Here is a 14,338-nt window from a genome sequence, read left to right as displayed (position 1 = left end):
GGAGAGCCAAAGATTTCGATCCCTGCTGACGTTGCCTGATATGCTTTGCTGCCTGCTGAAAAGAGCTACACTCCTGGCCATCTTCCCATCTCTGCCTAGGTTTGCACTAGGGTGTATACTTGCCCAGACTCCTTGAGTACCTTGCCTTTGGACTTATTCCCACATCATTGTACCACAGGCATTGTCTTCTTCTTGTATTCTCTAAGAGCTACACTGTCTGGCCTCCTGTCTAACCATCATCCTGTCTTATTCACCAATGCACATCTCCCCATCTTCTTCACCTTTTGTTTTTCTCTGTGACCTGCAGCTCATTGATGCTAGGAAGCATTGCCCCACCCTAATCCCTCACCCCTCTGTCACTTTTGTCCACTCATTAGACTCTTCAATTTCTACATCCAAAAGAAATAAAAATGCTTTGTGGAATGCCTTATGGAACATCTATGAAGTCTAGCACCTCAAATATTTTGCTTTGGCTTGTTATGTTTTAACATCTGAAGCCAAGTCAAAGAATACCATTTTGTATTTCTCTTGTTTGTGTCTGAGTTTATTCTGTTTTTCTTAATAGACTATACTTTTGTTTAATAGTTCCTCCATTTGCTCTGAGCACATCACTGCCATTTTATATTGTATTTTTTATATTTTTGTTGGGATATGTAAACCACTTAGGGATCTCTGTTGAAATGTAAAGCAGTATACAAAATAAATCAATAAATATACAGTCCATTTCACACAAAACAGGCGTAGGATAGGTGACAGAAGCAAGGGGGTGGTGGAACCTACCTACACCTAAAGGACAAAGCTTGAAATATGAAATAGGCAGCTGCTATCCAGTCAGCAGACATCCATATGCACTGAGCCAGCCTAATTGTGTGCCAAGCTGCATCAGTGGAGCCAGAGGCCGAGAAATGTAAAGAAACAGTGATTAGTTCCTACTGTGTTGATTTATAAACACCACATGACTTCAGAATTGGCACTCTGCGTATATTATAAACCAGAATCCTGGTTTAAAAGGTTTTATTTTTAATTATTCACATAAGCTGTAGAGCTACTGAAAGGTTCATTCAAGAGAGTAGGATATAGGAAATAGGAGTGGTGGTATTACAAACTTGGCTTTGATGCAGATGATAGGAGCTGCTGATTTGCAGCTGAAAGGCATACGTTAAAATGCAAGTTTGAAAAGAAAAATATACATACATGGTATGTTTACCCGTTCCCATTTGGATAAGGCCATTTAATTCAGAAATATTATGCTTTTAATATTAAAATCTTCCAACACTGTAGCAGAGTGATGAAATAGGATTTTTGCTGGCTATACAGGAATATTGAGCAGCTGCAAAATAAATAGCAAATGGGGAGGAAAGGATGTGGGTTTTTAAGCCCCATTTACAACAAATCCCTGTGTTTATTACTATCAATAATATTACAGTGCAGTAATATTTCTGTGTAACTTTATTGTTGCCTGTATGGCATATCTGGCATATCTACTAGTGAAGCCCTGATGGCTACTTGGGGTTAAGCCTTTTCTCAAAGGTTTGCTTATTTAATTAAAAGGCACAGATATAATCTAAAATGAATAGTGCTCTTATCAGCCTCATCCAAGCACTAGGAAATCACAGCACTGGTTTGAAACTGTCCTAGTGTACTATGTGGTTCTTCCCACATTCTCATAAATGCTCCCACCAGTCACTTCTGAGTTTAAAAGTTAGCCAGTAATTGGATTTCTGCTTTCTTCTTTCCGTAAATGGCTTGGCTTCTACACAGTTCTCCAAAATTCTCAGCATACATATTCTTAGAAAAATAACCTCCTCTATCTTAGGTCACTGATCCAGAGTATTCCACAGAGTGCTATCACCATTAGTTTCTGGTTAAGGTTGAACCCAAATGGGGGAAATGAAGATCCGAATTCACATTAACAGCTTCAGAAGTCAGAGGTGTTCACAGCTGGTGAGGAAAGTGGGCTGACAATAGCATAGAGCATTATTCGTCCATCATCCGTAGGGACCATTTACAAATGCAGTGGTCTCCATACTGAAAGTCAGTCAAGATCTGTTATAAATAAAACAGAAAAATAATATAATGTTCTGATAGTCACAAAGATTCAGTCTTTCATATTTAACAGAGAGAAAATGATTTAACATATAAATCACTAGATTAAAGTATTTGCACCAGGAAATCAATAAACTGCAAGTGCCAACCTTGTCTGTGAATAAAACACCTATAAACACAGTATATAACACATTTTTACATAGCTGACCTATTGAACATTTGCATGTGTTTTTCATTGATGTAGGATTGTTCCCTCTAAGTGGATTCCATTCCATTTTTTAAACTTGATTTAAATGGAAGAGACACCTAAAAAGTCTTAACAAGCATAGTTGACCTTTAGGTGGAATTCTACAAAAAAGGGACTTAGCTTAGATCTCATTTGTGGAAGAAATAAAGAAATCTACAGAGACTTTCTCTTTTATGAACCAAGGAGAAAATCTATAAGGGGAGCGTGTGTAAAACAAATAAATAAAATTCTACAGCATAAATGCCAGACGTAATGAAAACATTGGCACTAGTCTAAGATGTATATAAGCGATGCATATAACGGTCTGGCTGTTCCACTCTGTGTGTGTGTGTGTTGCTAACATGCATACTACAATATATGGGAGACTGGTAATCAGAAGCCATTGTTTTTGTTAGAAACAGGAAATATTAACTCCTGACATGTCAGAGAAACATGTCTGTGCTATAATAACATAAATGTATGTCACCACTGCAATAGAGGTGCAAGTCAGATACTTGATTTGAAATATCTTTACCGTGTGCAGGAAGAAAACCAGAGGTTATAGTTTTCTTAAATGGTAACAGACATTCCATACAAGCTGCTGAAATCTTATGAAGTGTGTGTGTGTGTGTGTGTGTGTGTGTGTAGATATACACATATACACACACACATATTTAATTACTTGTTACCTAAGTTGTACCAATTATTTTATAAAATTTCTCTTGGGTTCAGTCATCCTTTTCCCCATCATCATTTTTTTTAATTTATTACATTTTTAAAATTTTACCCTTCTTCGAAGGAATTTGGGGTTGTGTATGTGTTGTCTTGCCATTTAAACCAGCATAACTACTCTGTGAAGTAGATGACGCAATGAGTGTGGGGCCCATGATCAGTTTCTGGTTTGGTGCTCAATTCCTGGTTAAGTAAAACAAAATATGCATAAACAGCACGTACCCACACAAAGCTTCGTTTCTGCCACTCTGCACCTTCCTTTGCACAAGCCACAAAAGGAAAAGTACCCATCATTTAACCATTGCTTCTTGCTACATGCAAACCCAGAAACGATGGTTAATGGCTTCTAAACAAGCCAAGATATTAAACTAATTTGAAAGCATAGCTTAATATCCTGGTTTATTTGGAAGCATTAACTGTAGTTTCCTGGTTCACATGTAATGAGAAGTTATGGTGAAGTGCTAACTGCTGAATACTGGCTTATTTTGCCACTCATGCAAGGGAGGAACACAGCAGTTTGCATAATCTGCTTGTGTATATCCTAGATTATTTAACCAGGAACTGAGCATGTGAATTGAGCCAGTGTGTGTGACTGGCTGAGATCATCCGAACAGCTTTATGCTGCATGAGTATTTGATCCCTGGTCCTAGTCTGACACTATCCACCATAGCGTACTTGATTTCTTTTAGATATTTAGGTTTCTCAGACTACACACTCTTCCAAGTCACAATATGGCTCAGATTCCAGATATTCAAAAACTGTACCATTGATTTATGAGAGGCATTATTGCACGGAGCTTAATGAAATATACTTGTCTTTATTTTCCTTGAATTTTGAGGGCTTATGTGGTGGTGATTTTGTGTTTGTGTTTAAACAATTTTATTTTTTTAGACTTCAGCATATGATGCCAGAAACAGACTATGGGCTTATCCACATGAAAGCATAACTCCGTGCTAAAGACACTGTTTTTACCTCCGTTTTCTGTTTGCACCGCCTCCACAGGAAGGGCTCAATGCCAGCTGCAAACACGGTGTTTTCTAGTCACACTTGAGGGGAAGCATCAATCACACAGTTTCCTAAAGACCACAGGCTCTAATTTAACATTTCCACTCCCTCTCATTACCTGGCAACCAAACATGCTCAGTTTGTTCTACCAGTAAATTTCATTTAAAACAACAACAACCCGGAAGTGTGGTTATTTGTAGTTTCACTGGCACAATACAGCTGAAATACATATCTTTGTTTGAGCAGTGTTATGGTTTTGTGCACAAGTTGAGGGGGGAGAAAATAAAGGCACCGTTTGCAGCAACATAAAAAAGCATTGCAGAACAGGAGAGAGCAGCTGTAAGTTGCAAGAAATAAAATGAGGGGGGGAGGAGGAAGTGGGCATGGGGAAGGGAACGATTGACACACCACCTAAAAGCATCAGAGCAAAGTGTCTGCAAGGCCTAGAGATACGGAGTGACAATTTTTTTCCTTCCCTTTTTGGATTATCAGAGGACTGGATTAGTATGGATTTACAGTGGGGAAACTGTGTGATAGCTTCTGTTTGCCAGTAACGTCATGTGAACCATGCGAATTAAAAAAGGATGTGAGTAGCACCAGACACACATTAAAACCCTGTGTAGATGAGCCCTAAGATACAAAGAGGAAAATTGTAAGTTTTGTTCTATAATACAAGGCCAAAGCAGAGGTACAAAGGGTAATATTTTGTCATGTTCAGTATTGTAAAATGACCTGCTGAAATGTTTGCCTAGAGTAATGTAGTATTTTCAGAACTTTACTTAAAATATTTTAATGGATTTTATTATGAGATTTCTGTTTGCTGTAAACCACCTTGATGGTTTTTGAAATGAAATAGCAATATACAAATATGTTTATAACATAAAATAATAGGATACCAGCTGACACTTGTGTGAAGTGAGGAATACTGCTACTCCACACTGAGCAGCTCTGCTTTCTTCTCCTGTCCCCTTTATCCCCTGTTGTTATGCCCATGAGTTCCACACTTTGTGAGGCTTCAGCGGCTGAGTCAAGGAATACTTTTGGAGAGTGGCTGTATACTATAGCCAGCATGGATAATTCACATCCCGCAACATATCATTCTGCTGCTTCCCATAAGTTCATTTCAAAACAAATCTTACAAAACTTATAGTCCTAAACTCAGAAAAGCTTGCTTAACAACCTTCTCAGTTTTCATGGGAATACACAAAACAGTCAGAGAGAATCGAGAGTTCAAAATGTAAAACAAGAAAAAAAATCCAGACCTTTGTTGGACTTTTTTCTGTCAGAGTTCTCATAATCTGTTGAAATTAATTAAAAATCAGTTATGTTCACAGAGTGCCTGTAATCCTATTACTAACCTTGCCCCATACTCTGTCCTTCATCTTCTGCAGTTTAAAAATTAAAAAAAATGCATGGCTGATTTTTAATTAATTTAAGAAATTTAACATTGGATTATATGATAGCACAGGCATGCTCAGTAAGAACCAACTGTCAGTGTTCTAAAGGCCAGACTGACACTGTTTGGCTTGCCTAATCAGGGGGCCACACCCATGCCAGACATTTATTCCACTTTAAAAAGTCATGGCTTCCCCAAAAGAATCCTGGGAAGTGTAATTTGTGAAGGGTGCTGAGAGCTGTTAGGAGACTCCTATTCCCCTGACAGAGCTCCAGTGTCCAGAGTGATTTAACAGTCAGCCCCTGTTCAATGGATTGTAGATCTGTGAGGGGAATAGGGCATCTCCTAGCAACTCTCAGCACCTTTCACAAACAACACTTCCCAGGATTCTTTGGGAGAAGCCATGGCTGTTTAAAGTGAAATCAATGTGTGGTGTGGATGTGGCCAGGGACAGCTTCGGTTTAAATTTAGGTGGGAGACTACATGTGGCTGCTGTAGAATAAAAAGGTAGGGGAAACCCTAAAAAACAATTACAGTGTTCACAATGTTTTCCCTCTGCCCAGTGCCCATCCACCTAATCCCCTCCCCTTCCCTTCCTACTCCTACTCCTAGTCCCCTTCTCATCCTCCCCGCCCCGCCCCTCCCCCAGGTCAGTTTCACCTATCTGAAGCATCATTGCACAGGAATAAATCCCACTGAACTCAAAAAGCATGCGAATTATCAAACCTGCCCTCTCTCCTCCTCCCTTCTGTCATCTCCCTCTTGCCCCTTCATTTGCCCCTCCAGCCCCTTCCCCTTCCAATCCCTTCTCCCTCTCCCGCATTCTCTCTCCTCTCCTCTCCCCTCCCCCCTTCTCCCCCATGGTCAATTTTAGCTATCCTAAGCATAATTGCATGGGAGTAAATCCCACTGAACCCAATAAGCATGTAAATGATCAATCCATTCTCAGCAAACTTGTACAGGATCCCATTCTTACCTCACAGATTAAAAAGCAGAGAAATTCACTAATAGGCAAAAGAAAAACCTGGCAGTTTAAGAACGTACCTATAGCCAACAGATATTTCTATCAAACTTTTAAAAACAGGGAAATTGGGCAGTTTTAGTGAATGTATCAGGCGAGCAGGAGACCTGACCTCTTCTCTGAGATATTGTATTGCCCTACAAATTTGTGAAAATGCAAACACAATTTGGGTTGTTCTTTCACCGTCCAATCCACTTCCTGTGTAGCTTGTATGAATTTGGTAACATGTGCCTCTGAGCATATGGTGAGTGGTGGCAACACCTGCAATCAGCCCAAATAACAGAAACAAGACATGTGCTGTGCTGATCTTGCTTTAGCAGGGAGGAAGCAACAATGTTAGGATAGTTGATATAGTTCAGATGTTTGGTCTGCTTTGCAATTTTAATGAAGTTTCCTATGGTAATTTTTTTTTTGCTTCTGTTTCTATGTGAAGTGCAGCAACACTTTGCATAATTTACACAAAAAACTCCAAAACCAATTGTGGAATAATGACACTGACTATTATGCAGAATAGTCTCCAATGGACACAAGGGGTGTCTCAGTCTGCACAAGATAAAACAGTGGGAGATGAAATATATTCTAGCAAATTTCTTGGTGTGCTCTTATGTTTTTAATTGACCATGTCCATCCTTCCTTAAGTGGAGTAGTTTAAGCATAGCAGGCTGAACACATGCATCTTGGGCAGGCCAAGTTTCTTTTTTCTAACAGCTACAGTCATTGCTGAAGTAGCAACATATTGTAATCAGTCTGATTGTACATCAAACTGCAGTTTTAGATTCAACTGTTAATGCACCCAAAATAGAAATAGAACATAACCTCCAATTTGAAACACAAAAGGCTGTCTTCACCATCATATGACATTGACTAATAAAAAGGCTTTGAAATTAATAAAAATAAATTTGACACAGATTTCTAGGAGGACTAATAAGAGAAATATAATTTTCTAGGTTACGTTCTCTGTAGAAACTGTAGTAACAAGGGAGAGAAGCCAAGTAAGAAGAACACCAAGAAACATACAAAAAAATTAATTTTCCATCATTGGAGATGCAGTCCTGATTGCAGGTGTTGCCACCACTCACCATATGCTCAGAGGCACATGTTACCAAATTCTTCCAAGCTACACAGGAAGTGGATTGGACTGTGAAAGACCAACCCAAATTGTGTTTGCATTTTTACAAATTTGTAGGGCAGTACAGTATCTCAGAGAGGAGGTCAGGTCTCCTGCTCCCCTGGTGCATTCACTATAGCTGTCCAATTTCCCTGCTTTTTAAAGTTTCTTAAACCCCCAGTTGTTGTTGTTTTTGCCTATTAGTGAATTTGCAATGTAGTTCCTGAAGTTGGTTCGTTCCAAGTTTTATGCACATCTGTGAACACACAAAAAAAGTATATCAGAGCTCTGTAAGTGCCTTAGCATAACATCTATATAGCGGTGGCAGAGCAATTCTATCATTGTGAATTCTGATAAAGAATTCCAATACAAACTGAACTGATACTTGCCTCTTGCAGTCTGCTCCAAAAATGCATCAAAATTCAATAAGAATGTATAATTTGAGAGAAATGCTTTTAGAAATATGCAGCAGCGCAGTGGCAAATTCAGAAGTGCAGGTTCCCTTCATGTTAGTCACAGCCATGCCTCCTTTTTTTTGCTGCTGGGTTGAGAATTAGTACTTTCTCGCACAACGGACATCCCTAGGAGCCAGTAAGCATGAAAGGGGAGAGTGTTAGCTATTGAGAAGGGTCTTCTAATAGCTGACTCACCTTCTTTCACTCTGATTGGCTCCAATGAACAGGAAAAGACAAGGAAGCATGTTAAAAAACTCTTCTCAGTGGCTAACATGCTCCCCTTTCATGCTGATTGGCTTGTAAGATCCTGGAGGCATAGGGACCCTGCTCCCCAAAAAGCAAGGGGTGTAAGACCCCCCAAGACCCTGGATGGCTACACCCCTGGAAATATGTATTTAAGTATTTAAATACAAAATTGTTGTGCACATTAATGCCGAAATACAATGAAATTGCCAGGCCCGGCCTCCAAGAGGTCTTCTGTATCTTTAAAAGTTGTGCAGGGGGAAGGGAGAGTTGCAAGAACACCTGCACTTGGCTGACTTTCTCTTCTCCGAAAGATACAGGATCAGTCTCAGGCCCTGAACCTGGCAACCCTAATGCCAGCAAATCTACTTAAAAGTACTGAAGTTTTTTCTCAAGCCATTAGCTACATTATACAGTATGCTCTACCCTAAGCATTTATTTGGTGATGCAAGAAATTATAGGACTAGATTTTTTAGTTTAACTGAAGTCAGTGTGGTTAAACACTGTTGCTTTTGTTTTAGTGTCATAAGTGTTTTTTTCAAAGTAGAAGGGAACAGGTCCCTGCTCCAAGGATCTCATAATCAATAATCCAACACGGGAAATTACAGAGGAAGAGGATGGGAGTGATGGTATGTGTAAATAGGGGGAAATATGCTATTATTATGTACTTAAGCCTAGTTAAAGATTTAGGCTACAATCCTAAACTCACTCACTAGGGAACAAGGTCTAATGAACTTAATGGAACTTACTTCTGAGTAAATATGCTTAAGTTAACGCTGTCAGTTATGGTAGGGCATGGAAACTAGGCAAAATCCAAATACTCTGGCTTAACTGGTTTGTGGATTGGATCATTAAAATGGTGAAATGACTGTGTATGCTGGCATAGCCCCACTCTAGTCAATGGGACTATGCCAATGTAAGCTGTCAATGAATGGCTGCCTTAAATTAATAGTTCTGATTAACTACTATGTGAGCAATCAAAGGCTAACTGTTACTCTGTGGGCTGCACACTTGACTGGTCTCCTTCCCCATCAGTCTAAAAGAACAAGAGGTAAAATAGGGCAGCCTAGACATGACTCATCACTTACTCTACAATGTAGCCAAAGGACACATGAAAAATAAACAGAGAGGACGTGAAGCTAAGAACAGCATGAAGCAGTCCTGCTTGCTGTATGTAGTCCTCATAGTAAAGTATATCAAGAATGTACCATGGGGAATTATTTTTCAAAGATTTTATACATGATTATATTTACCCATATCTGAGTGGCTCCACAGAGGCTTTGACTTGCTCCAGTGTGTGTCTGCCAATCCATACAAAAGGTCCTTAATTCTTCAAAAGTTATTTTTTATTCTTGCATGTTCCATAGGTTAAAGTTGCTATCAGATATGTTGTACAATTAGAATATAATATGGATCTGTTCAATATACTATAAAAATGGAAGTAAAATTGTGAACGTACAGTTAAAACCTTTTCAGACGTGCATGCAGCTAATGAGCAAATTTTCCAAGTATCATTAATATTTTCTTCTTGACTACAGTGTAAAGTGATCATGATTATTGAATGCGTTTATTGGTCACCATGGCTGTCCAATAAAAGTTGTAAAACAACATCTGAACCCAACTCTCATGTTTTGTTTTTGATGTGATAACATCGCCACAATGTGAGTTTTACCTATTATATTTGGATTGGAAATATTTATTCTGAATGTAGTCTAGCATGTCAAGATTACAGAATTCAAGAAAAATTATGGATCTCCTTCTCCTCAATAAAGTAAATCTCAAATAACACCATATCTGTCCTTAGCAAATGGGGCATATTCATTATCATGCAAAAGAGGTAACAAAATATGCAATCAAAAAGTGGTTAAGATCAGATGATCTCCATATTTTTGCAATAGGTTCAAAACCAGTTAGATTTTTTAAGATTCAGAGAAAAACATGCTATGTCACTTCAGAAATGTCCAACTTTGCACCAACAAATGCAAGTCTGCAGCTGAACCCTTTTAAAGCAGATATGTTGTATGTATGTGTGGCTAATCCATCTACCTATCCCTTTCTCAGTACCTGTCACTATGGTGAACTCTACTTTTCTGTGTATATTTCATTAAGAATCACATGCCAAGAGCTAGTCTAAATATGCCACCTTGTTTTTGTCACTCAGAACCAGTTCCACGAGCATTTTAAATGCACCATTTATTGGAGTGAACTAACCAGCTTTTATGCTGTTACCCAGCTCAGAATTGCTACCACCAACTGTATTGTATTTCCCTCCAGAGAGGTAAGGATATTCGCCAGCAGAAACTGGAATTGACTTGCAGATCACACCATACATTTAGACCACATGCCACAAGAAACCTGGGAACTGTAGTTTGTCAAGGATGCTGTAAAGTGTGTCTTTGTGAGGAGTAAACTACAGTTCCCAGGATACTTTGGGGGAAGCCATGCACTTGAAATGTATGGTATGAATGTGACCACAGTCTATGCAACTCTTTGTTGTACCACACGGTATTCTAAATTCACTGGCTGCTAGTAACAAATAGAATAGGAACCATGAAGTAGAAACAAAAGGTACAACAAATCTCTTATTTATTAATTTATTAAATCTCACTTCCTAAATGGTTTCCCCCCTAAGGTGTTCAAGATAGCTTGCAATAATGTACAGGACCATTTATCCTTCATTAGTTGCACACAAGGATATCAGATGCAACCACTTGTCAGCATGGCAGCATATAGTGTAATGATTGCATGCTGTAAACCCTTGGTGTCCAACATGGGTTGCCACTCGCCACATGCGGCGAAACTGCTGTTTACTTGTGGCAAATTGCATCTTTCCTTTAACATCTATTTTTAAAATACTTTAAAAAATAAAATTATTTTATACATGTACCGGTTCAAAAAGTGCCCACCCTTAATAATCACAGATCAATATCTTCACAGATCTAATCTAATAAATAAATAATAATAAATTAATCCTTGGGTCCTATATACTGCAGAATGCAAGATCCATTTAACTTTAACATCTACAATTCTCAACAGTCGCAAGAACTTGTGAAGCTTCTTTCTTTGGAGAGGCACCTTTTTGAGAAGGATGTGATTTACTTCAAAGCGCTCAACATTTGAAACATAATTTAATTGTTATGATGTGGACTCATGTTTTAAATTGAAATGAGTTTGTGGTTCAAAATACAATTATTCCAAAGCTGTTTTCAATTTTGTGTTCAATGTGGCTCTGCAAATCAAGTTTTTCTGCAGTAGAACTAGTGAAATCAAAATATAGGTAACAGATATCGGACAAACATTTGGAGGCACAGTTGAGATATAGTCTAACTGATTTTATGTCTGATTTCCTTGCACTGCTTAATGAAAAGATTAGTCAGATTTCTCAATAAATTCTATCAATAAATAATTCAAAAGATTATTGTATATATTTCTACCCTCAAAAACAAAATTGATATTTTTTTATCATGTGGCTGATATCACAGTGATGTCAGGTGACCCATTTGGGTCTGTGTGGTTTGAAATCAAACCACACAGGCAAAGGCACAGAGTGGTTTGCAAGGTGAGCTGATGAGCTGATCATCAGTGCTTGCAGAGCCAAGTGCACAGGGCTTTGCACACAGCTTCACAGGAACCGCTAATTAGCAATGCCTGCAAACCTTCTTTCAATGAAGTTCCATCTTTATTCGCTCCAAACCTCATTATTTATGGTGTCAAGTATATGTCAGGTGTGTGTGGCTTAGCTGAAACAGCCTCACAGGCCAAACTAGTGGGCCTAATTTGTCCTACATGCCAGACTAATTTAAAGCAACAGCCCACTAATTTTGCTTGCTGCTTTAAAACTTTGCCTCTGCTACAGTCCATTTAGATGCACGCACACATACACACCTTCTATTTGTCATAGGAGGAAAGTTTCTGTTGGCGTAAGTGGGAGTTTTTCTTCCATCACAGATAGTGAGCAGGCTGGGTGAGGTCCAATACCAAATGGACTGTGGTAGGGCAAACGTTTTTAAAGTGCCTCTCGCTTCGCACCATGTTCCCAATCTGACTCCCCTTGCACCAGTTTTTTGTTTGTTTATTACATTTATATTCCACCATTCTTCCAAGGAGCTCAAGGTGGTGCATATGGTTCTTCCCTCCCCATTTTATCCCCACAACAATCCTGTGAGGTAGGTTAAGTTGAGAGACAGTGAATGGCCCAAGGCCTCCCAGTGAGCTTCATGGCTGATTGGGGATTCGAACACTGGTCTCCCAAGGTTCTAGTCTGACACTCAGATGACTACACTACACAGACTCTCTTTAGACTGTAATCCTACACTGAAATACCAGGTTCATCATTCTCCTAACTGTTATCCGCAATCATCCCATCATGTTAGAGAGAGATGAGACTGCAGGGCCTCTCAATGACTCTATTGAAAGACCACTCTGTCAGGCTCTTCCTTCAACTGTTATTGTCAGCCATTTCATGCTGGTAGTAGCTAATAAGGTTTGTAGTCGAAAACTTCTGTAGGGCACCTAGCTGTGGAAGGCTGCTCTTTTTCAGTTGGGTGTTATTTCTCTGTGAAGAACCAAGTAAGTATTTTACGTCTCAAAGTACAGAACTGTAGAAGAACATAGGCAGCTAGGACATATCTTTAAATTATTCATGTAATTCTGGATAGCATGCCTTTGCAATCTGTATTATTTTAGAGCCAATCAATATTTGTTACCGTATATTCCGGTGTATAAGACGACTGGGCGTATAAGACGACCCCCAACTTTTCCAGTTAAAATATAGAGTTTGGGATATACTCGCCATATAAGACTACCCCTGCTTATGACATGCAGGTACTTAGCAGGAAAACTGTCACTTATAAACTTATAAATATTAATATTTGGATTGTCCAGTTGTTTTGTTTTTGTGCCTAGGAATTACCACCAAAAACTGGGGAAAGATGTGAGAAATCTTTTTTTTAAAAGCAACATTAAATGCCTAGACTCTAGTTTCCAACACTATGGAGTATTTATTGATTGATTAAGAGAATTTATATCCTGCCCTTTTGCTGTTAAAAACAGAGCTCAGCACAGCTTACAAATATAGTAAAAACAATAAAAATACACAATCAGAGAAAAACAAGCCAAAATGTTAGGAAAAGGAGTCTTTCACACCACATGCTCAGTTCTAAATACTGTTGCAGCAAGTTTTACAAGTTCCTCTAGTATTCCACTGGTGCAGGCACTCAGACATTCAAAGTACTGTATGTTTCTTAGGTTTTATAAAAGCAGAGCTTTGCTTAACTCAAAATTTCTTCTCCCTTTGATAACCACATCTACACAGGTTCCACCTCCATACTCAAAATGAAACTGAGCCTGGAAGTGTACAACAACCCCACACATACCTTGCTAATTCGATTATCAATGCCAGGATGTCTGTCTTATCGACTACTCTCCTCCCCACACACACACACACACACACACACACACACACACACACACACACACACACCGGGCATCATGAAAGACCCAGTCCTGGGCTCAGAAAGAAAATAAATATCTGGTCCTCTTCAAAGTATTGATAAGCCTCTTGTTTTAATTGAAATAATAATTATAAATTCTTGTTCTTATCACTAATGGGAGTTAATTATCTTGCATATGCTGCTGTTGCTTCTATGGCTGTAACGGAGTGAGGTTAAAGATAAGTGAAATGCAAATAGGAAAAAAAATACAGAAGGCAGTAACACTTTCCTAAATGTAATACCATACCAACCACAACAAGATTCCTATAAGGCAAAAAACTAAGCATCTCACAACCAGTCAGGATTCCTAACCAAAAACCAAAAATATGATAAATGAAGAAATATTTATATAAGCATAACTATCAAATATATTTATTATTTACACAAACTGTAAAGATATTTATAGTGCAATCCTAGGTTTATTTATTCAGAAGCAAGTCCCAGTGTATTCAGTGGGGCTTACTCAAACAGGGACAGAAATGCAACCTCAAGTGATAAGCAACTTCACACAACCCAAAATTCTGAATCATAAGACTCCATACACGCACATGCACACACTGCAGATGTATAAATACATACAGCCCATATAACAGTTTATTGTCAAACCAGTTGGT

The 14,338-nt window shown here is 38.7% G+C and overlaps 1 protein-coding gene across 5 annotated transcripts in view; it reads left to right on the top strand.

The window, feature by feature from the left end:
• The window catches only part of BBS9 (Bardet-Biedl syndrome 9), a 461,803-nt gene that overhangs the window by 357,914 nt on the left and 89,551 nt on the right, over positions 1 to 14,338 (top strand). Inside the window, exon 22 of one of the 5 annotated variants that reach the window (XM_061587178.1) lies at positions 10,394 to 10,473. The exons of the other annotated variants lie outside the window; for them this stretch is intronic. Within the exon in view, the coding sequence (XP_061443162.1) occupies positions 10,394 to 10,416 (23 nt within the window). The 3' untranslated portion in view covers positions 10,417 to 10,473. Of the gene's footprint in view, positions 1 to 10,393; positions 10,474 to 14,338 lie in introns of those variants that run through there. 5 annotated transcript variants of the gene reach the window in all.

The sequence above is a fragment of the Rhineura floridana genome, chromosome 10 (assembly GCF_030035675.1).
Source record: "Rhineura floridana isolate rRhiFlo1 chromosome 10, rRhiFlo1.hap2, whole genome shotgun sequence".
In the NCBI taxonomy this organism is placed as follows: domain Eukaryota; kingdom Metazoa; phylum Chordata; class Lepidosauria; order Squamata; family Rhineuridae; genus Rhineura; species Rhineura floridana.
The sequence above is the reverse complement of the archived record's forward strand: the minus strand, read 5'-3'. Positions and strand labels throughout refer to the sequence as shown.